Below are 26,099 nucleotides of genomic sequence, written 5' to 3' on the forward strand. Positions count from 1 at the left end.
TTCATCTGTGACCTCTGAAAATATTTATGATGAGAAAACAAAGTGTTTCACAATACATGCCACAAAATGATCACCCTTGCCTTCCATCCATGGTTCCCCCCTTACCAATGTGCTGAGGTAGGCATGGACCAGCTTCCGCAGAGCCACATAGTAAGTGTCATAGCCAGACACAGCCAGCTCAGTCTCCGGGGAGGGCAGGGTGAGGCATATGTGGAACCTGCACCCAGCTCTGTCCTTGCTCTGCTCTTCACCTGGCCTGGTGCCTTTCTTCTTCTTTTGGCCTGGGACTGATTCCTTCTTCACCACAGTGAGCGCCAGCCATCCTTCCTTCTTCCACATACCAACTAAGCTCTGACGGGAATATTTTGAAGGTTACTCTCACTAGACAATACATGTTTTCTGATGGTTCAAGATAGGCTGGAATGAATCTCATTTTCACATGGTACAAGACAGGCTGGAATGATTCTTGTACAGCATTAAAAGAACAGAATGCAGTTTTGTTGTTTCACTGATATAAAACAGCATGAAGAAGCAGATGAGACAGTCTGCTCAATTTAATTAACACATGACAATTTCTCATGGCATGTCACCTGCTTGTGTGACCTGCACCTCACCTTGATGGGAATGCTGGTGTGGGCAAGCAGCTCAGCCTTCAGATGTGTCTTGCCAAGCTCAGACAAGTACTCTTGAATTTCCTTGGGATTCTGAGGAGCTTGCTTGGAATCTTGCACAACACTATCTGCTCTGTTGTGGGCATCATCTGTGCTGTCACTCTTGTCTGGCTGGACAGGAGACTTGGTGGTGGTGTCCCCAAGGCTGCGGAAAGTCCTTAGGGATCGAGGCTTGAACATGTTGCGAATGGACTTCCTTGTGTGAGGAGTGCGGCTAAGTGCTTCCTCCTCTGGGGAAGATGTGGCTTCAGTCCTGCGAGGAGGTGATGAGGCCTCAGGTTCTGTGTATTTCTGGAGATTTTCAGGAGAGTTCTCTATTGTGTAGACTTGCTGCTGCTGTCGTCTGGAAGGCACCGGAGTGGAACTCTCACTTCGGGACACCTTGTTCTTTTTGCTGCCAATCCTCCTCATGACCTGTGATGCTTTCTTGGATGAGAGGCGGAGGCTGAGGTTCATACGGGAAAAGGATGTGATGCTGAGTGTGCTGCGGGACTTTTCACGGTCCAGCTGATTGTGGTCCACATCAGTATTCTCACCCTCACACCATGGGCCACTGCTGGAGCCATCATGTGTCATGTCCTTGCCACTGCCTTGTGACCCCAGGGAAGCTGTGTCAAAGGGTCTCCTTTCTTTCTGTAAGGATGCCACAGATCCGTTCTGCTTGTTTTTATTGGACTTTGAACGGAATGAAGCTCTAAGACTGCTGATAGATAGCTTCTTGAAGCTCTCTATATTGCTTTTGCTCTTCTCCAAGGGTTTGTGACTCCCTTTGTCACTGAGAGATGAGACATCAAGACTCTGGAAACTGCCTGATTTGTTCTTTGGAGTGCTTGTTACTACTTGCCTGTTTGGGGTGAGTGTGTCAGTGGTGTCCTCTGGCATCTGAGCCTCACCACCCTCCATGTCAGTGGAATCTGCTGCCTCTGATGCTCTGTCTTCACTCTCTGGACTCCCACCCTCGTCTGCAGGAGGAGTGATCTCTGTCAGGCCCTGTGGGTCAGCTCCGCCTTCCTGGTCAGCCATCCCGTTCTCACAGTCAGAGACACCAATGACGGGAATGTTGTGAGAATGGTCCAGTGGTTGTGTCACACTGCCTGGTGCTGCAGCCTCCTTGTTGGCCCTGGAGGTGGGGAAGGGAAATGAGGCTACAATGCTCCCTTGGTCCAATCATAAAAACACTAAGAAATTAATCTAAAGATGAAATAGTGCCTTAGACACTGGGACCATAACAACAGTCAGGTCCCAAGACCTTTTAGGACCTACAAGACTGGTCAGGAAGTAAAGAAGTGAGTTCAAATAATCCTCATCAATGGTGCTAAGATGACAGAACTCCACCAAGTTCTCCATGACTTGTGCAGAATGTACACACAAAAAACACACAAAATTTTAAAAGATATATATCTTTACTACCTAGACATGTATTTTAGTACATTCTACAACAAATAAATGCTATGAATAATGAAATGACAGAACTGGTTAAGACCTCAAAAGTCACCACTGTATATGATAATAAGCAAGAAGTATTTCTATGGTGGTACTTCAGTTACTACACTTGAATGAAGCAGCTACCTTATTCTGCAATATAACTACTATATAATTACATAATTACTTATGTGAAGACAGAACTGACCTGAAAGGATGTGAACTGATATGAGAGGATACCATGTCTACCAGAAATACATACAGTATATGAACTGACTTGGAAGGGGATGAACTGACTTGAAAGGATACAAACAGATTTGAAGGGAGATGAAACTAACTTGAAGGGGGATGAAACTGACTTGAAGAGGGATGAAGCTGACTTGAATGGAGATGAAACTGACTTGAAGGGAGATGAAACTGACTTGAAGGGAGATGAAATTGACTTGAAGAGAGATGAAACTGACTTGAAGGGGGATGAAACTGACTTGAAGGGGGATGAAACTGACTTGAAGGGGGATGAAACTAACTTGAGGGGGGGGATGAAGTTGACTTGAAGGGGGATGAAACTGACATGAGGGGGGGGATGAAGCTGACTTGAAGGGAGATGAAGCTGACTTGAAGGGAAATGAAGCTGACTTGAAGGGAGATGAAACTGACTTGAAGGGGGATAAAACTGACTTGAAGGGAGATGAAACTGACTTGAAGGGGGAAGAGGAATTGGTGCGGTCCTTGGCGTGCTTGATGAGGCGAGTGAGGACATCCATCATTGGTGCAGCTGCTGGCATGTCCACGGAGGCTGGGGTGGGCACACTCCTGCATCACCACCAGCAGGGTTACTGGCTGTCTCCTTACTCCTCTCCTATCAATTATCCTCCTCCTCTCTTACCATTGTTATTCTTTACTAGCAGATTTAGTGAATTAGTGTTTGTTATTATTTTCCTCCTATTCATTATTATTCCCAATTTTTACTATCGCTATTCCGTACAGGAGACTCGGCAAAAGGGAACAGATTTGACACATGTGAGTAAAATTAGCTTTGGTAGGGAAATAGATGGAGTCTTGAAGGGAAATTACAAAGAATAATACGTATTGTTTCCATGAGGACACAAACACACACACACACACACACACACACACTGTTAATCAACTTTCTTGCTTGAGGAAGTGACAAGCGCAAAAATTACATACATAAATTTAAAGAGACTATACAATGTAACGTGGCAAAACGGACTTGACTCATTCCTGTAGAAATATAAATAGAGAAATAAAAATGGGTACGTAAATATACACTACCCTTCCTTCCCATGTGATAGGGAGGTGATGGTGTCCACGCTTCAGTATGTCATGAACCAAGATAAAGCAGTGAATCAGAAGTAATGGGCAGCATTCTCAAATATTACGTCTTATCTCGACTTCTTTTAACAGGCTGTAGTGGAAGTTACTGAAGTCTTCAAGGATGTTTTCATGAGAGAGAGAGAGAGAGAGAGAGAGAGAGAGAGAGAGAGAGAGAGAGTTGGGCTTACCAAATTTCTAGAAGTAGAGTTTCCGTATACATGTTGTTAACGTTCCTGCAACAATAACAGTAGTAGTAGTAGTAGTAGTAGTAGTAGTAGTAGTAGTAGTAACAATACAGTAGTAGTTATAGCCACAGAAAGAACGAAAAAAAAAAAAAGAGAAAAAAAAGGTGCTATGAATCTACGTTCAAAAGCCACACTTCAATATAACACAGGTGACCTGCCGAGGCCTCACAACACCCACATGGTGAGGGTGTCCTGGGTGGCGCGGGTGGCGGAGGTGCTGGTGAAGGTGGTGAAGCGGGAGGAGGGCCCCACCGCTGCCCTCAGGAACACCAAGGGCGGGGAGCAGCTGCCTGGGGGAGAAAAATAGACACACGTACCTTATAAACATCCTTTTATCTGTGTTTGCTGATATTGACTAGTTAGACTCTCTCTCTCTCTCTCTCTCTCTCTCTCTCTCTCTCTCTCTCTCTACAAATAATGAAAAAAGGTCCACTGAGATGCCAGTCCCTAAAGGAAAAGAGTAAAAGGATTATCTAAACTGGTGAAATATCTTGAAACTTCACTCTTGAAGGAATTAAAGTCCAGAGTTTACCAGTGAAAGGGATGAAAGACAGAGAAAACTGGTTAACTCTTGCAATAAGGAAGTGGACAGAGCAAGGGTGAAAGAAGCAGGCAAGGAGCTCTAGAGTTTACCAGTGAAAGGGATGCCCCCGACACACACACACACACACACACACTAAGGAAGAGCGGAACAGTAAAAGTAAAAGTAACATACACACACACACACACACACACACACACACACACACACATGAAAAGAGGAGCAGTAAAAGATAGGTGTGTGTTCCAGCCTCGCCAGTGTATCACCTGTGGTGGGCTGCAGACCGAGGCCCTCAGCACGCAGCTCCTCCAGCAGCAGGTGTACCATTGGCGGCTCCTGTGGGAGGTTATGATCCATCATGAAGGTTTATTATAATTTCACCATAGCACATCATTATCAAGCTCTGTTTTATTTATTCATTATTCTTATTTCATTTTATTCTATTGTTTTATTTTATTTATTTTTCCTATATCCATCCATAACTATAGAGAAAGAGAAAAGTAAATGAAAGAGTGGAAATCTCAAGTTGGTCACGTCTAGAGAGAGCTATGTAGATTGAGCTGATGTATAATAGCCACACAGTGATCCAAACCAGAACCTTTGTCTGTGGTGATGTAAACATTGTAATGCGCCGGCTGTTATCTAATCGTGATATAACTCTGATAAGCCTCGGAAGAAGCTTTCTATTGCCTGACTGGCACTGCTGCTACTCTTCTGTTTTTAGATACACGAGGATTACCCCTGAGGACTCTACACACACGTTTCCTTCGTCAGTCATAGGCCCGTATTCAGAAACACTTTAATATTGCTCTATTTTCTAAGGCCACAGAGATGATAAACCAAGTTCTCAAGACTGTTTATTCTTTTAGTAATGTAGAAATCTTGTGAATGTCTAGAAAAAAAAAAAAAAAACTCTCTCGTCTCTACACAATGTTCTCCAGGCAATGAGGTATTTGATATTATGTAGGCTGAAAAAGTTGGTCAGTTGTAGATCATTTAGGAGAAAACGCATTCAGCCTTCTTTAGGTGTCGCTTCTAAATTTCAGCAATCACTATGGAAGAAGAAGAAGAAGAAGAAGATATGAAGTAGCAGTATGTGGTAATTAGCAGTGATAGTAGCATTATTATTAGTGGTGGCACTGGTGTTCGGTTTCATAACGCCTGTCAGTATCGAGTCTCGGCTTTACAGTTCACAGCTAGACGCCTTAAGAGCCTGTATAGTGAATATCAATTGGCTGCTGATTCGCTGACAGTTTGAGAAGATAACAATATCACTATTTCGATTACACAAGGCACCTTGTCTTACTGTGTGTGTGTGTGTGTGTGTGTGTGCATACGAACCTCCACGTGTGTGTACGAGTATGTGTGTACTGACTGACCTTGTTCTTTGAGACTTCTTCCATCAAACTTCGAAGGTCAAGCTGGGCCACATTGAAAAGGTCACACACAACTTCCTTGACCACCTTCTTGGACATACTCTGCTCATCCCCATGCTGTCTAGAGGAGCCCCTGACAGATGCAGACTGCTGGGAGAATGACGGAGGACTCACAATTATCGGGGTGGTCGGTGACTGCTGAGAAAACCCATCTTGACTCTCCGTTGTAGAGTTCAAGTCCTCGCTGAAGGGGTTCGAATCCTCTGCAGTCGAGGTTTTCTTCGCATCACTTTCCGGGATGTCTGTGTCCTCGCTGAATGGGTTTCCGTCATCAGCAAAAGAGTTCCCATGGTCATTGGAGTCTTCATCCTCATCAAAGGGGTTCTTGCTGCTGGCAGGGGACTGTGGCGCCTCAGTAAGGACCCTTTCTTCTTTGGCAATGACAGAATCCTCCTCAGGCTCTAGGAATGGGGCGACGGTTAATCCTATTCTGTCCTCCGCCTCCTCCTCGCCGGGGAAGTGGCCGAAGCGGACGACGTAAGCTATGTCACGAAGGGCGGCAGTCTCCTGTAGTAGGGGAAGGACACTGGGTTATTGAGTTATAGCGCCACAACAACACTATGGTGATGTGGTGTTGTAATTGAAGTGATTTGGCGCCGTGCTGGAAGGAATGCATGAAGGGTACGAGTAGGAGGGATGTCTTGTATGAGGAAAATTGACGTAGGTTTAGTAGATGCGCTGCATAGGTCGAGGTCAGCTCACAGAGAGAGAGAGAGAGAGAGAGAGAGAGAGAGAGAGAGAGACCCAAACGCACAGACCAAGGAGTATAGAGTCCCTTGAGCATAACATAGCCCGACAGACAGACGGACAGACAAATGGATAAACAGACAGTGAGTCACACACACTGACAGACAGAGACAGACAGACAAACAGACGAGTTGACTGAGTGGCGCCAAGTCATTTATCTTCTTTCACCTGTCTTTGAGAGAAAGAAAAGTCTTACTGTGGTGATAAAGCTATATTACTTATTTCGTGAGAGAGAGAGAGAGAGAGAGAGAGAGAGAGAGAGAGAGAGAGAGAGAGAGAGAGAGAGAGAGAGAGAGAGAGAGAGAGAGAGAGAGAGAGACTCCTTAAAATATATTCCATTGTTTTCTCTCTAGTAACCTAAATTCTCTCACATTATCTTCTTGCATCTCCTTAATGGTGACTAACTACGTATCATAGATACCAACCTTTTTGTACCCTTTCCACATTACATAATATGATAATATCCCCCCCCACCATAACATGATAATATTCCCTCTTTCTCACACACACGCTCTCTATACATCCCTTCCAATGTTGGCAACTGTAGGTCCTTCTCTAACTCCCACTCTTGGCACCTCATCTTGTAGTTATACTCTGCAGTAAGGTTACGGTCAGAACTCCAGTTACGGGGACTGCCACGTGTAAACCTGGTCGTTTTTTGCAGCTTCCCTTATTTCTTATGTTCTTATGTTCTTATGCTACAATATTGGGCGATATTCTGAAACATTTCTGCGCCACACCTCCCCTTGCTTAAGTTACACAGGTTTTCGGGATTTTTTTTTTTAATGATTCTAATGACAAATTAACGAGACTTTTACATTATTAACAGGAGATACACTCTTAAGAATTCGCCTTATCATCTATGTGACCTTTGAAAATAGTAGAGGTCAGAGAGAAAAGCGTTTCAGAATATGGGCTAATAACTTGCATCAAGACTAGCGTTCTCCCTCAGTCTTAAGTCCTCTGATCTTAGAAACTATCAGCACTAAGGTTTTACAAGATTGCCAGCAAACTAAAGGATTAAAGATTTGAGGGAAAACCGTGAAAATCTCACTAGTGTTGAATGCACATTATTTGTTACTGGATTATTGAATATGTGTGAAATTATTGTTATTATTTTCTTTTCTCGCTTTGGTTTTATATTGCTGTTGCAGGTTTAAATCTTATACATGCTCGTTGTTACCTGTAAGGTCTTGAAACATGGACTATTACTCTCTCAATTTACTTATTTTGTGTTGGTTTCATGCTATCATTGCAGATTCAAAAGTGTTCTGGATGAGAAACGTTACCTGTGGAGTCCTGCAATCTATACTACTGCCCTCTCCATCTTTTATTTATCACTTTATTTCTCTTTTTATTTATTAATTTACTCTTATGTACTTATTCCATGCTGATTCCATATTAATGTTGCAGTTCCAAACGTTATGAATGGGTAGCGTTACCTTAATTCGGGGTTCTTTAACCAATATATTACTCTCTCAATCTTTTATTTTTATTTTTTTCCCTCTTTTGATGCTGGATTCTTTTCATATATTGTAAATCCAAGTGTTCTGAATGACGAACCTTACCTGCGGGGTCCTGTAGCCATCCATCGCGAAAACTCTGTGAACGAGGAACGTGTGACTCTTCTCTCACGCTGACACCATCCCGAGGTCAGCACGGTGCCACACACAGCCCCCGGCACGCAGCTGACGCCCGCTGCTGACACGCGTGCTGCTGAGGCGACACGGCAAGCTGGTGGAGGTCAAAACTGCTCACCGCTGCTGCACTCACAATATTTTCTTCTGTGTCAATAGGATGTGCAGGGAGGGAGTGGGAACAGGTGGTGGTGGTGCTGCTGCTGGTAGGAAAGGTAGTAGTGGTAATGGTGAAGGTGAGTGAGGACAGGTGGTGTTGGTGGTGGTGGTGGTGATAATGATGATAGTGATGATAATAACTGTTGCTACCACTACAGCTGCTACTACTACTACTACTACTACTACTACTACTACTACTACTACTACTACTACTACTACTCCTACTACTACTACTACTACTACTACTACTACTTCTACTACTACTACTACTACTACTACTACACGCTACTACTACTGCAATAACAACAACTACTACTACTACAATAATGATAATAGTGATGATAATAAAAATGAGAATAGAAATTGATGCAACAACAACAACAACAACAACAACAACAACAACAGCAACAACAACAACAACAACAACAACAACAACAACAACAACAACAACAACAACAGCAACAACAACAACACCGCCACCGCCACCACCACCACCACCGCCACGAAGAACAACAGCTCAGAAATAACAAGCAGCATTTCATTTCACCCATTTCAGACGACGGATACCCAGAGACAAACAAAAATAAATAAATAAAAATAAATAAATAAATAAATAAATAAATAGATAAATACTAGTGGTCTTTACAGTGGCCGGGGGAGCTATCAGGTCAACGGACGCGATACAGATAGTGAAATGAGATCAGAAAGTCTTTATTTTTATCTTTTCGTTTCATAGCTGCGAAAAGGTAATGTTTTGTAGATACCTAATTGAATTCACTCTATTTTGCATTGCTATTGTTTGTCATAAGGTGAAAAAAAAAACCGTACCCAAAGTAACTTAACGTAAAGCACCATCATTTTTTGTTTTATTTGTTATCATTTTTCTTTATTATAATCATTTTGTTTTTTACAGTAGGTGAGCTGCAATCCAGTGCACTGACAGGGTATGATAGCGGTGATAGCAGCAGTGAGTAACAGGTAATCACATGTAGGAAAAAAGAAATGATTTGTTATATTCATACGTAGCTCTACTGAATACTGATCTTTGTACGTACATAGTTCAAATGCAATAAAGTGATCTGTTTTCATTCATTCATCCTTTTCTTCTATATCCCCGCCCATCTATCTATCTATCCATCATCTATCTACCTATCTATCTATCTATCTATCAATCTATCCATCTATCTATCTATATATTTGTTTATCTGTGTGTTTATGTAAGTAATGGCTTAAAAAAAAAGCTTAAACACTGCTTCAAGGAAAAGGGAATATAATAATAGCAGAGTTTCTGAAGAAGAAGAAGAAGAAGAAAAGAACAATAAAACGAAGCAGCAGCAGAGGACAGAGTACCAGTGATAAGGGTACACTCCTGAAGAAGCCTTGTGGTGTTAGGGGAAGAGAAGAGAGATGGGGACCTGGCAACAAAGTGATAATAAGTCATGATTATACCAGCCGGGGAGGTGATGTGGCCACGCAGGGCACCTTGTATACCTCACCGTGCAAGCAAGAAGTGGCACTCTTTACAAACCTCCCTAATGCAAGAGTTAACCAGTATTTTCAATCTTTCATCCCTTTCACTGATAAGCTCTGGAAACTTTTGTCTGCTTCTCTCACCACTATTATGTCCACCTTCCTAATGCAAGAGTTAACCAGTATTCTCAGTCTTTCATCCCTTTCACTGATAAACTCTGGAACCTTCTGTCTGCTTCTCTCACCACTATCATATCCACCTTCCTAATGCAAGAGTTAACCAGTAGTCTCAATCTTTCATCCTTTTCACCAGTAAACTCTGGAGTTCTCTGTTTGCTTCTCTCCCCTATTCCGTCCAATTCTCTAATGCAAGAGTTAGCCGGTATTCTCAGTGTTTCATCCCCTTTACTGCTAAATTCTGGAACTCCTTGCCTACTTCTGTATTTCCCCCTACCTGTGACTTGAATTCTTTTAAGAGGAAGGTTTCAAGACACTTCTATCCTCCTTCCTCCTGCCGTCAAATCCTTTTCTTCCTCCTCCAACTTCTCCGTATCATCATCATCATCCTCATCCTCATCATTATCATCATTAGTTCCGTCCATCTCATCTGCATATGCTTCATCTCCCTCTTACTCCTCCACTACCACCACCACCACCACCTCCACCTCCTCAGTGCACTCAGGAATATGTTAGCGGCGAGTCTCCCGTAATAAGGAGCACCTGACGAGTCACCAGATTAGATACTCACACTGCAGATAGCTACTGATGATGCTCCTGCCCTCATTTCCTTTCCCCCTCTTGTCTTCATCCTTCTCTTCCTTTTGTCCTCATTCTCCGTCCCCTCTTGTCCTCATCCTCCTTCCCCTCTTGTCCTCATCCTTCTCTTCCTCTTGCCTTCATCTTCCAAATGTCCTCCTGTCCTCTTCCTCATGTCCTAATTTTCCTCATCCTTCTGTCCTCTTCATCATGTCCTCCTCTCCTCATCCTCATCTATCCTCTTCCATGTCCTCTTTTTTCTGTCTCTTCTCTCCTCTCTTTCTGTTTTTGTTTAAGTTGCTGTAGTTTTTTTTTTTCTTCTCTTCCCCTTCCAATAAATACCTTTTTCTCTTTTCTGTTGTTCTTGTTCTTCTACTTCCTCCCTTATCCTTCACCTTCTCTACCTCTTCTGCCTTATCCTCATACTTCTTCTTCTCCTCCTCCTTCTCCTCCTCCTCCCCCTTCTATGCAACGCTATTCGACGTCAAAATCTGTTACAGCTGACCGTGTTAATAATTTCGTGCATATGTTAATAATTGCAACACAGGATGATGGCAACTGCGGTTAGATTATTTTGTTTGTTTTGTTCTCTTTGGAAATACCACACACACACACACACACAGAGAGAGAGAGAGAGAGAGAGAGAGAGACAGAGAGAGAGAGAGAGAATTTTGTGATTGTTTTAATCCCCCGAAGATTAAATAACTGACTACATCTGGTTATAAGACGGAAGTTGAGAATATCAGCAGTAAAATATATGTATAAATCAATAAAAAGAAGAAAAAAAAGAGATAAATGAAAGCATGATAAGATATGATAAACGTGTAGCTAAAGAAAAATGTGTGTGTGTGTGTGTGTGTGTGTGTGTGTGTGTGTGTGTGCTATAATACCTAACATCATACCCGTGTAATTTGTGGAACCATTTCTCCCAATAAAGACAAGACTATACATTACACTCACTGCTAGCCTGAGAAGCACGTCACACAAGAAAACCTTTCCATACACTCAACAAGGTTCCGAAGGAGTTCACGGGGGCACTGGGATGGGTCGTGCTTGCGCCACTGATATTCCCTAACAAGAAACATACAAAGGTAGAAATGTACTTTAGGACGAGAAAACCCCAAGAATATAATGGGATAACCTCTTTTAAATAATTCCTCGATAAGGTTCCTGAAGAGTTCACGAGATCACTGGCACGGGGTGTGTTTGCCTCACTGATCTTCCCTAACGATAAATGTGCTAGGGAAGAAATACACCTTAGGACGAGAGAGCGAAATAAATAAATAGATAAATAAATAAATAAAAATAAATAAATAAATAAATAAATAAAATAAAACAAAAATAAATCATCATTAAACCACATATACTAGAACATGAATATATTTTAGCCCGAGAAAATCCATAAAAAATACCCACTTTTAGTCCAAATTGTTGCCAGTACAAGAAATAAGATGTGTGGTGATGTGTATACAAATAATTATATATATATACAGCATTCCTAAACATCTCGTCATCTCATCTCTTCTAATTTTATCATGCGTGTTTCTGATAGTAGATGTGTGTAGATACCAAATAATTATAAACAGTATTTCTAAACATCTAGTCATCTCATCTCTTACGTCTAAAGACTCTGGTACAAGCTAATACTAGTTTACAAGTGTTTCTATGATTTTATGATAGTTTAGCAAGGATTCTACATCACTAATAAGAAAAAAAACATTAAAACCTGAAAAATCATCTCTGTCACCTTTGAAAACAGGAAGGGAGAAAGAAGCCTTTTAAAAATAGCCTTAGCATTTAACTTACCAAGACGAGACGCGTGGAACCCTTGCCTTTCACGTAACACTAAGGGGCAGTAGATACTGTCAGCACGTACGAGTAGAGGGAAGGGGGAGTGCAGGAGTGGAGCGTCTGGCACCTCACATTGACGAGGCACGGTTGGCACTGAAGAATGAAGCTGACACGAAGCTGGGACTGTAATCTCTCCTATCGCTCGCTCCTCATTCGCCCCCTCACTCCCGTCTTCTTGTTCTTGTTGTCTTTGTCCTTGTTGCTGTTCTTGGTGTTCTTGTTCTTCTCCTTGTTCGTCTTCTTCCTCTTCTTCTATTGTTGTTGTTGTTGTTGTTGTTGTTGTGTTAACATCAATCAGTTTTCAAGGTGCTTTGGTTTTTAAAAATTTCAGTGATATTCCTTTTACCGACAGCTTAAACATTGAATTAATGCTTACTTACATACATTTCGCCCTTCTACACTTGTACAATCACTCTCAATTGCCTTTTTTTTTTCTTTTCTTTTATAGAGAGGTATATAAATGAATTTTAAAACTCCTGTTCTTTCCCTCATGCTAGTACAGTACTTGAAGCGTCGAGAAAATGGAGTCTAGGAAGTTAAGTCATAGGACAGGATGGTAAAGCAATGTAGATTTGGAGCAGCGATACCACGCATTCAAAGCTCGCGCCACATCCATTATATTTGGAACCTATGTGACTTATTTACCAGGCGAAGCAATCCCATGTAATTTATACTGATATACCTCATCATTAGCTTCATTTATTTAATCTAAATACAATAATATTATAGAAAAATATATATTAATCAAATAAACGAATACTTAGTGAAAGCACAACACATAAAATCCCCAGTGCACATCCACGTGATTTTGGAATATTGTACTTTTTTCCCTTGTATTACGCAATAAAAAGATTTAATGTATTTTTCTTCATTCAAAAATGGGAAAATACAAATGGTTTGAATTAGATAAAGGAGAGTTGTGAGTGTGATCCAGCGGCGCGGCGCGGTGTTTGGCCCACGCAAGGATTCTGTTTACACGTGGTAGGAAGAGAAGCTGCCTGTGACTGGGATTATTCTCCCATTAGTCCTTCATTATGGGTCGGCCAGGTATGTGAACTGCCCTGCTGAGATACTGGTATTGTTTAATATTGAGAGTGAAGTGTGCTGCTCTGCGGGAGTAAAATGAAGGTATTGGCAGGAACACGAGGACTTGTTAGGGTTAAGATGTGCAGTGAAGGAGCGAGGATGCTTTGCTGTTTGCTTCTTCTGGGTGCTGATAAGGACGGGATCGAGTTTACTAGGTTATATTTTTTGCCGTGATCCTGATTAGCTGTTAGAAGTTAAGATTGGGGTGTCTTTCGACCAGAAGACGTGATGGCAATTATAGTGTAGGCTGTGGGACATTGTTATATCCAGTAGGTAGTAAGATAGGTTGTACGATGTCTTGGCCGATTTTAGTATAGCTTGTAAGATGTAACATTACTAAATAGCCAGTAGGAGGTGCTGATCAAACACAGCTTTATGTATTATGGAAGTGTAAGTAATCTATGGCATTACACACATTATGGATTCATGCATGTGTATTATATTACCCTAATTGGAATGCTAACTTCATCTTTTCTCCCAGATTTCTCACCTCGCGGGGGTGGCTTCCGCGGCGGGCGAGGAGGAGACAAGGGCGGCAGAGGAGGAATGCGGGGCGGCCGTGGTGGTGGGGGGGACAGAGGCTTCTCTCCTAGAGGCCGAGGCGGCTTCACGCCCCGTGGCCGAGGGGGTGACCGAGGTGGTCGTGGGCGTGGTGGTGGTTTTGGCCGTGGTCGTGGGGGAGGCAGAGGTAAGACTAGCTGATGAGCAAGGCAGTTTTCCACAAATTGAGTTTATTGTTTGTCACAGTGGTTGTTGTAGTTAACTGTTAGCTTGTCATCAGATTTGTAGCTACTGTGAAGTGTGAATTTCCAGTCAGTTATGGTAATTGTTCAAATAGCTGTGTTACAATGTTCTTTGCATGAATAGATACAATTATGGACCTAACTAGGAGCATATTTGCCAAGGAGACAAATATTTGGTGTGTATTTCCATTTGTTTTCATGAATAATGACTGACAAAGGAGGAATGTTATGATAAAATGGTGGAAATATAACTTAAAGGAGGATAGATGATGATTTAAGTGAATAACAAATATCATTGATCAGTCAAGAAAGTATGAGAAAAAAAGACCTGAAGGACTGGAAAATGAACATCCTATTCCCATCCTTACTATTGTTAAACCCTGTGTTGCTCAAGAACCTTAGAGAGGGATGAACTGGAACAGGTATCCTTGCTTCTTCAATACCAGTCTTAACATAGAGATTGTCCTCACCAGGAGGCTTCAGGGGAGGCAACAGAGTGATGATTGAGCCTCACCGTCACGAGGGAGTGTTCATTGCCCGCGGGAAGGAGGATGTGCTGGTGACAAAGAACATGGTGGTGGGAGAAAGTGTCTACGGTGAGAAGAGGATGAGTGTTGAGGTGAGTTGTATCTTCTGACCTTAGTGACAAGTGTAGCTAAGGGCAAGAGGTAATTTTTCAATGATTTAATTATTTGTAATGCACCATGTTTTTGTTATATGTGAGGGTTACATTCTACAAAAAGTTCACATGATGAAAATTCGCATATATCAAACCTATCATCCCATTAAATAGGGGGTTATGTTCCATGACCTATTTTTTGAACTCTCAGTATTTATTCCAGCACAATTTCACAAAAATAAAGCATTAAAGTAACAGTAAAACTGAAGGTTCACTACTTGCAGTAAGAGGTAGACATTTAGGACTCAATGTGATCACCAAAGAAGCACTAAAGAAGCAAAAAAATAGCCATTCCAAACACCACCGAGTGAATAGATCCTCTTGTGACAGAGGTAAATGCAAGCCTGATGTACATGTGGTGTCCTGTTGGGGCATGGGAAAACATTTGCACTCACAGCCCTCTGGTGTGAGTTGGCCACCCTTCCTCACCAACCAGTCACACCGCTGCCACTACTCACATAATAGGGATTTTTTCTCACATATTGAGAATACTTTGCACATTTAGGTTAGTCACATATGATAGAATTTGCATGTTTTGAACTCGCATGTATTGAATACTTGGTGTATTGTATTTGTGAGATAAGCTTATGACAGATCCATATCCATAAATGTGTCTAATCTTTTAAAGCTCCCTATTGGTGCTGCACTAACAGTCTGTTAGGTTGTTAGTGCAGAAGCAGTTTGTGGTTTATGGATAGGGATGATAGATACACATAAGTATGTACAGATATGTTTTATACTAGAAATGCCAGATGTAGCCCCTCCAGCTTTATGCAGCTTCCCTTATGTTCTTAACATGGCATGTGCATCTTCATTTATTATCTCTAAACTATATATATTGTGACATAATATTTTATATGGTAAGGTTTTCTATGATGTTTTCATACTTGTGATGGGTCACTAAATTCAGAACTACTTAAAATTAAAGATTTATAGTTTTTGATTGATTACTGCATTAAGGAATTAGAATTTGATATATTGATATTTTTAATGGGATGAGAAATTTAAGAAAATAAATATTGTTGATGGAGAAAAAAATGTACATTCTGTTTTCATTTTCAGGAAGGAAGTGAAAAAATAGAGTATCGTGTGTGGAATCCCTTCCGGTCCAAGCTGGCGGCTGCTATTGTTGGTGGTGTGGGCAACATCTACATGCCTCCTGGCTCCAAAGTGCTCTACCTTGGAGCAGCAAACGGCACCACTGTGTCACACGTGTCTGATGTTGTTGGTCCGGTGAGTCCCAAAGCTTGAGTAACTCTGAATAACGTCTTTCTCATTTGCCAGCAACTAATGTTTTGTGCAGATCCTTGATCCTTATGTCATACATCTGAAGCCCTCTCTGCTCATCCCTCACCATACACTTTTATTTGCCTGACCATAATGTTATGAATGTTAGAAATACAAGTAAAGATGAGTGATATTCTTACAGGAAGGTGTGGTGTACGCAGTTGAATTCTCCCTGCGGTCTGGCCGTGACTTGGTGAACATGGCCAAGAAGCGGACCAACGTGGTGCCCATTGTGGAGGACGCCCGCCACCCACACAAGTATCGCATGGTGTGCAGCATGGTGGACACCATCTTTGCTGACGTGGCTCAGCCAGACCAGGCTCGTATTGTGGCACTTAATGCTCAGCACTTCCTCAAAGTTGGCGGACACTACATCATCTCCATCAAGGCAAACTGCATTGATTCCACTGCTCCTGCTGAGGCCGTGTTTGCCGGGGAGATCAAGAAGTTGCAGTCTGACCTCCTCAAGCCCCAGGAGCAGCTGACGCTGGAGCCGTATGAGAGGGACCATGCAGTGGTGGTTGGGGTGTACCGCCCCCCCAAGAAGAACAAGGGTTAGAAATTTTGGTTCCTAATGGCCATATATGAGATATCATTGCATTTTTGTTTTTAACTGTGCTAATCTTTTGTAATTCTATGAAAATATATTACTTAGTTTTTTCTGTCTTTCTTGACACCTAAGGTATGTCTGGGTCATGGAATTTTTACCTGTGATTCATGCCTCGGGGAAGTCATAGAAAGGCAGTGTTGGGCATGTGTAGGATTCTAGAAATTGTAAAATTTTTTGAGATGAATGTGTTACTTGTTGAGTGTGTTACTACTGGAAGGAATGTTTGACTCTTCTACTAGTGTGGTTCAGGCACTGCCAGGGGAGGGAGATGTGTGGGGTTTTAATGGCAAGTTCATTCAGCATACTAGAATGTTGACTATCGGTGCATCATTTTGGTCTTGCAGTACTTTTGTATATATGTAAATGTTATCTTTTGGTGGGAGCAGAAAAGTGCAGCGGTATAATGAATAGTATGAGTGATATACAGCAACATTTCAGCTTGAAAAGGTACACTAGTGCCTGTAAAAACATTGTAGTTTATAAGGAATAAATAAAATTATCCAAAATGTCTGCCTTCTGCAAAACTCGCATGGTAACAGAATTTAGTGTTCTTTACGTGTTATGTTTTGGATTAGTGGAGTGTACCTGTGGGAGTGCAGTAGCTTAGATGGGGGCACATCTGATTGCAAGAAGAGTAATAAAAGACTCATATCCATGATGCAGTTGAGCACTAATCTGTCTAGCCAATGAGATATCAAGCAGTTTAGTTTTCTGGACATGTTTTGAAGCCAAGCCACAAATTTGACTTGCTGGCCGTCACAAGCAAGCTCAGAACAGTTTTCTACTGTTGGTTATTGAATTCTGTTTGCAGTAAGGCAGTGAAAGTTTGCCTTTATCCAATCACCTGTAACAGAAAATGACTTAATACAGGATTAATTTCATAAGGATCCTTTCACATAGGTGGTTTGGTCTCGCGACCAAAACGTTGATGCACCCAGTTAAAACGCGTGAACGGGTCGCATCAGCGAAAAGGCTCCTTGCTGCAGGCACACTCAGCCTGGCTGGGTTGCATCATGGACTCAGATGGGGAAGCTGTTGCTATTCTACTTCGACGTCGTCATCATCGTCATCGACAACAATCATTATGGATGCATCTCAGCACCTGACAGACAGTGCCAAAATTTTCAACTATCTTTGGATGTCAGATGGCCGTTTCTAGCCTTTTCGTGGCCTTATGTGAAATGCTGTTTGGTGCCTCTTTGTTGTGTGTGTGTGTGTGTGTGTGTGTGTGTGTGTGTATATAATATATATATATATATATATATATATATATATATATATATATATATATATATATATATATATATATATATATATATATATATATATATATATATATATATATATATATATATATATATATGGATAGATAGATAGATAGATAGATAGATATAGAGAGGAAAATAAAAAAAGACATCTGACTTATAATATACATGTATTTCAAAATACATTTTGATATTTAATTGCCTTCAAATCACAATAATTTTGCAAAGTAGAATCAATCACTGGCTTTATCATCTTGTCAATTTCATTTGTTTTCCCTTACAGTCACGAATAATTGCTTTTGGACTATCATTTTGCTGTTGCGTGTTTTGCATTAAAATTTGATTACTAAATTAAACCATTTTCAAAAGGGCGGAGGTTGAAGAAAGTGGTTGGTAGGATACATGCGAGTTGTGTCCCCGGCCCGCATCCTGACACTTCTAGTGTGGCTGAAAAACTCGCTTAGCTTAGTAAGCAGGTATTCATTCATCGCAAACCGACAGTAATATTTATAATAATATCTAGTTGCAGGTTCACAATGCTGTAAACATGCTTGACAGAAAAATGTTTGAAATAATTAAATATTGCATTATGTAACAAAATTATACATACATTAGAGTATCAACCCAACTACTAGTAAGTACTAATGCTATTTTGTTTTCAAGGCATCAACTCGGTGTGTGTGTGTATGTGTGTGTGTGTGTGTGTGTGTGTGTGTGCTAGGGAGAGAGAAGGGAAGTAAAATGTAGTACGAGTGCAGTATAAAAATGGATAGCTGTCAATCTGAACGTCCCTTCCTTTATCCCCCCCCCCCTCTCTCTCTCTCTCTCTCTCTCTCTTAACTTTATTTATTGAAATAATAATAATAGTAATAATAGTAATAACAATAATGACAATAATAATAATAATAAAATAATGATAATAATAATAATAATAATAATAATAATGATAATAGCAATAACAATAATAGTAATAGTAACATTTATAATGTGTGTGTGTGTGTTACATATTGCAAAAATACAGGGCGCAACCCTAAGCTTCCACCCTGATGAAAGGTGAAGGCACCGCTCCCGTCAGTCGATACTATCAAGCTATCATAATGAAAATTAGGAAAACCAAGCCTACGGTGGTGTTAACGAGCAGGGCCGCCAAGAGAAATGAAATGTGCCAGTGCAGGAATAGTTTAAGGACCCCACCCCTGTAGCCAGTAGGTGAAAGTAGAGATGGGGGGGCCCCCATCTCTACCTTTGGGTCCACCAGAGACACCAAGGATCCTGGTGCAATACACCGGCTGATCCCCTCCTCTCGGTGTGCCTGTTCACGAGACATTGCTACTAATCAAGATGATTAAATAACCATTTGAAAGGAAACCAGTGCTCTACACTCCAGCGCCTGGCTGGTCCACTGCTACACGGGGAAGATCCACGTTAGTGTCACTATTTAGCATCTACATATTTTTGTATTGGCATGTGTCATATACCAATAAAATAACGAAATGTGCTGATCCAGAGACAATGGCTAGTAATTTAGTGCCAACAAAATGACAGGAACGATAGGGAGTTAAAGCAAAGACTTTTTTTTTTTTTTTTTTTTTTTTTTTGCACATAGTTTACTATACCTATTTTATATCCTAGAGATGCAGCATGTCTTTTGAAGTCTATGGTGAGTTCAGCTTTCCTAATTATCATCTGGTAGCTTGATAAAACTAGACATAACCGTGTGATGTCCAGCTTCTCTTCCTCTGCATAATTCAAGGGTGGCTGTCGCGTTGTGCGTGCGTGCGTGTGAGTTTGTGTGTGTGTAGAATATATCCATCTGATGTGAAACGCCGATAGTAATGTGGAGAAAGCAGGTATGGATAATGGTGTTAGGAAAAATCATGGCCATTATTGCATGTAATATGTACTACACTATAGGTAAACGGACCGAGTGGCGCCGTACGATATGTTGGTCTTTTTGCCGTAGAACATTGTTCATCCGGTGATTTTACTCGTACTTAATACTAGTGGTGGGCAGGAACCGATGGCTTAAAGTATTCAAGGAACAACCATCGGAACCGGTTCCTCGGGGAACCGGTAGAGCGCGGCTGGTGAATACTAGACGTCTAGATGGAACCACCAGCGCTCTGCTTGATTCTAGATTCTAGATTCTAGAATACTGGCGGGGATGAATACCGAGTACTCCCGGTCCCGAGAATCCGAGGCTCTGCAATGGATACTGAATGGGTGCACCATTTAGATGTTTACTCTTACCTCACACAGAATTTGTTCAATAGTAAACATGCTCGGGTTTATCTCAACTCGCATATTCAGTGATATGTCTAGTGTGGAGGTGTTTCATGTTTGATGTAATTCCAATGCATTTCAGTTTGTCTTTACAGACAAACATACGATACATCAGACAACGTGTGTTCCACACTGGAACTGCTCTATTTCGCTTGGATGTCATTGCTGTAAGTTAAATTGATTAGGATTAAGCGTTATAAATTCTCCCCTAACACCGCATATTTAGATATAATCTCGATATGTGCACTTTAACACGCTGCCCTTGAAAAAATTCCCTAGTGCCTGGAAAAAAAATGTTACGTTATATTTCGAGACAAGAAGGATTACAGTACAATCAACAAAAAAAGTATTTCATATATCTACGCAGATAAGGTTTTTATTTACTCATGAGGACAAAGGTCATAGCCTCCCCACATTTTTCTTTTTTTAAGAGAAAGAGTGGGTGAAGTAGAGAAGAGGAGATAGAAAGAGGGAAAGATGGGGAAAGGTGTGCATTACTTTAGTTGATTGCCTTCCTGTAATTCAACCGCAGCTCCCCATATGGAAGTTTTTACATGCCGTTGAGTTAATCCACCAAGGATCACAAGAGATGGGGGAAAAAAGGCAAGCACTGGGTCGATCACTTTGTGGCTGAGTTTACCCTGGCTATCCTGTATTCTGAAACACTTCTGCGTCGCACCTCCACTACTTTCTAAAGGCTAGTTGAATTTACAGGGGTTTTAGGGATGTGTTTACTGTTCTAGGGACTGATTAAAAAGATTTCTACACTCATAGGGCTCTAGTTGAAGTGACAGACGGGTTTTTAAGAGTGTTTTTTACTGTTCTAGTGACAGATTAGCAGGATTACTACATCAAAAGGCTCTAGTTGAAGTGGCACATCGGTTTCTAAGTGTGTTTTTACGGTTCTAGTGGCAAATTAACAAGATTTCTGTATTCACTGGCTCTAGTTGAAGTGACATGGATTTTCAAGTGTGTTTTTTATGGTTCTAGTGACAGATTAACAGGATTTATCTATTGAAAAGGCTCTAGTTGAAGTGACACGGGTTGTTAAGAATGTTTTATGGTTCCATTGACATATTTACAAGATTTATATACTCAAAAAACCTCTAGTTGAAGTGAAGCGGGTTTTTAAGGGTGTTTTTACTGTTCTAGTGACAGATTAACAAGATTTCTACACTCAAAACCCTCTCACCCAAGGAAGGTATATATGTAGAATCCTTCGTCTCACTCTCCATATCCTTCCTTCAGCATCTCTCTTCTCTCTATTTGTCTTCCCTCGAGCATTCTTGATTATTATTGTTAGGAACGCGTATATGTAGCAGCCGTAGGTGAGCACATGACCCCCTCCCCCCCCCCCCCTCTCTCTCTCTCTCTCTCTCTCTCTCTCTCTCTCTCTCTCTCTCTCTCTCTCTCTCTCTCTCTCTCTCTCTCTCTCTCCTGTCAGAATAGTCATAAGATACTTTCAACCACCTTCCCACATTAATCAGATGACCTCCGTACAGGACAGGGTTTGCTGAGTAAGTGACGGTCTTTCACGGGGATAGAGAAAAAAAAAGTAAAAAAAAAATAAATAAAAATAAATAAATGAATAACAGTCGCGCGTTCGAGCGGCACAAAGTCGCCTGTGTGAAAGTGCTCCAAGCAACCAATTTCTGCGATCAGTCGCTGGGACAGGCTACTAGCCGTCTAGTCACGCACGTCCAACGCTCGTGTGAAAGCCCATTGTCCAAAACAATGGAAAGCTATAGGAAGCGCTGCCGAATTGCGCAACCAAACCAGCCCTTAAACATATTTACACCAAGAAAACATATTTAAGAGCCCAAAAGGCCCTTAAATATGTTTTCTTAGCTCAGTGTATCTAATGATAATAAAATTATTGCAGATCCTAGCGCTACACTCATCAGACAGCCTCACAGACCCACTACACAGCCTGCCATACCCATCACAGCCTCCTACACTCATCACAGCCTGACACACACACAGACACGAAAGAAAAAGATGAAAGTAAATTATTCGTGGAAATAATGTTACCTCTGAAAAAAAAAATAATAATAATCCTTATAGCATTTCATAATGCCGGCCAAGCAACAGCAGACTCTGATAATGCGGTCGGTGGCATGCATTCATTGTACCACAAGCCACGTTTGAACATAATGCACTGGACATTCATGGTATAGATAGCTTTCACCCACCAAGAGAATGAAAGAGCAATGTAGTGTTTAGAACCTTGACTTTCACCCATGTTGCTAATGAGGAACAAAATGAGATACACCGACCACATGACAACAGTAAATCTAAGATAATCATGAGTGAAGGTAAACAATCATGTACTGAGAATGGAGATACTAGATAAACATGGAGATCGAGGGAACTGGTATTGAGTAACAAAGATCTAGATATGCTTAGTATATAAATTGCAGCAGAGACAATTATTCAGTGACATACTCGTACAGAGAGATAGTGTGTACTTGTTGACAGAGAGGAAGAGAAAGAAAAAAATCTTTATTGCACCTTCCATAAAAAAAAGTTATATATACCCAGAGACATTACAAATACATATAAGCAGATAAGAGTATACATACACGTACGCAGATGTATATAGATAAGAGTAATGAAAAGAATCTGGTGCCAAGTAGGTAACAACATAGGTGGAAAAATGGATAGAATCTTAATGTCAGCAGAGATATCTAGAGATAATATAGACAAGAAAAGACATTCATGGGTGTAGAAATAAGGGGAAAAAAATAACAATGATGCAGAGGAAATGAGGACAGGAAACAGACGAACAAACAGTAGATAAAAACAGGAAAACAGACATGTAAAGCAACAGAAATGGTAATGAGGAACGAAATGAGGTGCGAGGAGATGACAACACGGAACGAGGAGTTGGTGAACAAACTAGAGATAAAATAGACTTGTAGAGATATGAGTATTATAAACTAATGAGTAACCAAATGAGGTGCCGAGCGGATGGCAATATGGGCGGCAGCGGGGAGGGGATAGGCTGGGGTGGGCGGATAGAGGAGGCAGGGTTTGGGGGAAGGAGGACATTGGTGGATCGAGTCATGTATCAGTAACCGCCCACCTCCGCCACCTCGTCTGTGCGCGGCCCTCCTCCCTGCGGCACTCCACATACACTGGCGCAGCTGGCCTGCCTGTGTCTGCTGCTCCAAGGGAAATATAACACAGAAGCAGTAATTTAATCTTGCCCATGGAGTCTGGCGGTGTAGTGTAAAGTGAGCAAACGTGAAACAAGTGCAGTGATTTTCCTACATTACTAACCATCCGTTACTTTTTCTGAACTGACCTCGAAACTTTGGTGTTTGTTGATCTGTCATTTTTTTTTCCTTTTTCTGCATCGTAGGAGAGGTGTTCAGTATTATATTTATCTATATATACAAGTTACTAGCTAAGAATACAGTGAAACTTCATAATTTTCTGTTCATCCCTGAAAGATATCGCCACTACCTGCCAGCACTCGTCCCTCACACCTGTGGGTGAGTGAGCTAATACTGCTGTGTGCATACTCATATTTTCACTCTCTCTCATATGTTCACTCTCTGTTACCAACCACATCCACTTCCCATTTTTAATTCCAAGTCCTTGATTCATTATTTGACCTGACTATCTTGTCACAACTGTCTCGCTCTTATATGCACCTGCCAACACTGTGTCTTCTTCATCCGACTTCCAGTGTACTCACTTAATGCACACTTAACCATGACACTTTTAGTGCCACGTCGTCAGTTGTTATTTTAGTATATATATATATATATATATATATATATATATATATATATATATATATATATATATATATATATATATATATATATATATATATATATATATATATATATATATATGTGTGTGTGTGTGTGTGTGTGTGTGTGTGTGTGTGTGTGTGTGTGTGTGTGTGTGTGTGTGTGTGTGTATATGTGTGAGTGTGTGTGTGTGTGTGTGTGTGTGTGTGTGTGTGTGTGTGTGTGTGTGTGTGTGTGTAAACCAAGGCTGGCGTGTGTCCCTCCCAGGAGCCCTGAGCTCAGAGGGCAGGACCTAGGCAAGGTGGGACGTGCTCGCCACAGGAGAAAACAGCTGATCTTGAGGGTTCTTCCTTCCCGCCAGCAGCGGCTACTCTACGTGTCATGATGAAGAGGGTGTTCAGGTGAGGTGAAGCGTCACCAGCTCGCTTCACGCCAGCACGCCGCCTGCATCACTGTTGCCTCACTGCATTAACACGCTTACCTGCATCATTACTAAAACGATCGCTCTTCCTATACTGATCTATTGTCATATAACAATATTGTGTGTGCCTTAATAAAGAGAAGCCTAACACTCAGCTTCTCTCACTGTGTTCATCAGTCTGCCTCTCATTCCGTGGCTTGGTAATCAGTGCGTGGCCGCGCGGCGCGCCTGTCAGTCTCACATACCTGTCTGGATGCTTCACGCTTACTCACTAATTTCATAATTGCTTGCATGACGACTAATGTACTTGGTGGCTTGGCACTCTTGCCTGGCTTTGTTTTGCTGTGTAGATACTGGCTTGATGGTATGCTGTTCTGTTTGTTTGTTATTTATTATTATTTATACACTGTGCAAGTCCTCTTGCAACACGTGGATTGGTCTTTGACAAGCCTCACGAGAGTTGGGTACATTGACTTTTCCGAATGGGATTGACAGAAAACACTGGAAACACATGCAATTCTACCAAGTAGTGATGTCACGAGGCCAGTGAAGCCCAGTGAATTTAATGTATATAATCAGAACATAAATTAATATACAGACTTACGAATTGCTTTATGAGAAGATCACAAACAACAAGAAAGATTGGGACATGATAAGTGAAGAGAGCTGCCAGATACTTCTTTACAGTATTAGCATCAGCATTACTCGGAATAAATGTACAGTCATGGCCACAAGTGAGTCTAACATACCGCACCTCCTTACTCAGTGATCAGAGTTTCCTTAATCTTATAATACCCTCAGATTTAGAAATCTATCAAATGTCAGATTGTGTAAGCTTAGTTCAGGCACCGTATTCTGAAACATTTCGCTCTCCCACCCCTACTTTTTGCAAAGGCCACAGTGATGATTTGCCAGGCTCTCAAGAGCGTTTCTCCGGTTAATAATGTTGAAATCTTGTTAATTTGTCACTAGAACCATAAAAACACCCTGTAAAACCCTTGTAACTTCAAGTAGAGCCTTTTGGATGTAATACTCTTTGTTCTCTTAGCGTGACTATTTTCAAGGGTGATTAGCCGGGTTCTCAAGAGTTTTTCTCCTGTTCATAATGTAGAAATCTCGTTAATCTGTCACTAGAATCTTAAAAATAAATAAATAAATAAATAAAAAACCCGTATCGCTTCAACTAGAGCCTTTCGAATGTCGTGGAAGTGCGGCGTTTCAGAATATGTCCTTCGCTTAGCTTAGGTACTTCACATAGCACAGGAGTCAATCATCTGACTTCCCGGATGTCAAGAATAACATTACTCGACCCACTCCCTCAAGAGTCTCATCACTTAGTAAACAGCAGCGCCTCTCGTGAACTCGCAAGGGTAACAGATTGTGAGGGAAAGGGAAAAGGTTTGTTTTACCATATAGGTCTGAGGTGTCACGGTAGGAAAGGGAAGGTTAGTTTATTGTTTTCTGTGTGTATGGTGGCAGGTGTGTGTGTGTGTGTGTGTGTGTGTGTGTGTGACATTGTGGATTAAGAGAATTACGTACAATTTATGTTTATGATTATTATTATTATTATTGTTGTTATTATTATTATTGTTATTATTATCATTATTATCATTATTATTATTATTATTATTATTATTATTATTATTATTATTATTATCGTTGTCATTACCCTCCTCCTTATCATTTTCATT

General features: G+C 41.2%; 3 protein-coding genes across 9 annotated transcripts in view; 2 read left to right on the forward strand and 1 right to left on the reverse strand.

Annotated features, from left to right (window-relative positions):
- LOC135111586 (uncharacterized) overlaps nucleotides 1-12,390 on the reverse strand; it is a 29,414-nt gene extending 17,024 nt beyond the window's left edge. For 3 of the 5 annotated variants that reach the window (XM_064025040.1, XM_064025041.1, XM_064025036.1), the window contains exons 1-9: nucleotides 12,226-12,390; nucleotides 7,966-8,131; nucleotides 5,594-6,157; nucleotides 4,481-4,550; nucleotides 3,852-3,963; nucleotides 3,617-3,661; nucleotides 2,793-2,906; nucleotides 615-1,791; nucleotides 106-351 (exon numbers count right to left, since the gene is read on the reverse strand). In XM_064025040.1, coding sequence (XP_063881110.1) covers nucleotides 106-351; nucleotides 615-1,791; nucleotides 2,793-2,906; nucleotides 3,617-3,661; nucleotides 3,852-3,963; nucleotides 4,481-4,550; nucleotides 5,594-6,157; nucleotides 7,966-7,989 — 2,352 coding nt within the window. In that variant the 5' untranslated portion in view covers nucleotides 7,990-8,131; nucleotides 12,226-12,390. Of the gene's footprint in view, nucleotides 1-105; nucleotides 352-614; nucleotides 1,792-2,792; nucleotides 2,907-3,616; nucleotides 3,662-3,851; nucleotides 3,964-4,480; nucleotides 4,551-5,593; nucleotides 6,158-7,965; nucleotides 8,238-12,225 lie in introns of all 5 variants that reach the window. The other 2 variants (XM_064025037.1, XM_064025039.1) reach the window with 2 other exon arrangements.
- Nucleotides 12,391-13,168: 778 nt separating this feature from the next.
- LOC135111588 (rRNA 2'-O-methyltransferase fibrillarin-like) lies at nucleotides 13,169-16,724 on the forward strand. The gene is made up of 5 exons (XM_064025044.1): nucleotides 13,169-13,317; nucleotides 13,838-14,044; nucleotides 14,573-14,718; nucleotides 15,841-16,011; nucleotides 16,208-16,724. Exons 1-5 carry the CDS (start codon nucleotides 13,305-13,307, stop codon nucleotides 16,622-16,624), a joined length of 954 nt encoding a protein of 317 aa, XP_063881114.1. The 5' UTR covers nucleotides 13,169-13,304; the 3' UTR covers nucleotides 16,625-16,724.
- A 6,579-nt stretch (nucleotides 16,725-23,303) lies between these two features.
- Nucleotides 23,304-26,099, forward strand: part of LOC135111591 (phosphatidylinositol 3,4,5-trisphosphate 3-phosphatase TPTE2-like) — a 28,231-nt gene continuing 25,435 nt past the window's right edge. The window contains exons 1-3 of one of the 3 annotated variants that reach the window (XM_064025049.1): nucleotides 23,313-23,459; nucleotides 23,679-23,720; nucleotides 24,255-24,388. In XM_064025049.1, the coding sequence (XP_063881119.1) occupies nucleotides 24,369-24,388 (20 nt within the window). In that variant the 5' untranslated portion in view covers nucleotides 23,313-23,459; nucleotides 23,679-23,720; nucleotides 24,255-24,368. Of the gene's footprint in view, nucleotides 23,460-23,678; nucleotides 23,721-24,254; nucleotides 24,389-26,099 lie in introns of all 3 variants that reach the window. The other 2 variants (XM_064025051.1, XM_064025054.1) reach the window with 2 other exon arrangements.

Source organism: Scylla paramamosain, chromosome 22 (assembly GCF_035594125.1).
Source record: "Scylla paramamosain isolate STU-SP2022 chromosome 22, ASM3559412v1, whole genome shotgun sequence".
Lineage (NCBI taxonomy): Eukaryota > Metazoa > Arthropoda > Malacostraca > Decapoda > Portunidae > Scylla > Scylla paramamosain.

Excerpts from the sequence above, each read along its gene's own strand:
- LOC135111588 (XM_064025044.1), top strand. Across the intron at positions 14,045-14,572 it reads TGGTCGTGGGGGAGGCAGAG|GAGGCTTCAGGGGAGGCAAC; the intron begins GTAAGACTAGCT and ends TGTCCTCACCAG. Across the intron at positions 14,719-15,840 it reads AGAAGAGGATGAGTGTTGAG|GAAGGAAGTGAAAAAATAGA; the intron begins GTGAGTTGTATC and ends TTTCATTTTCAG.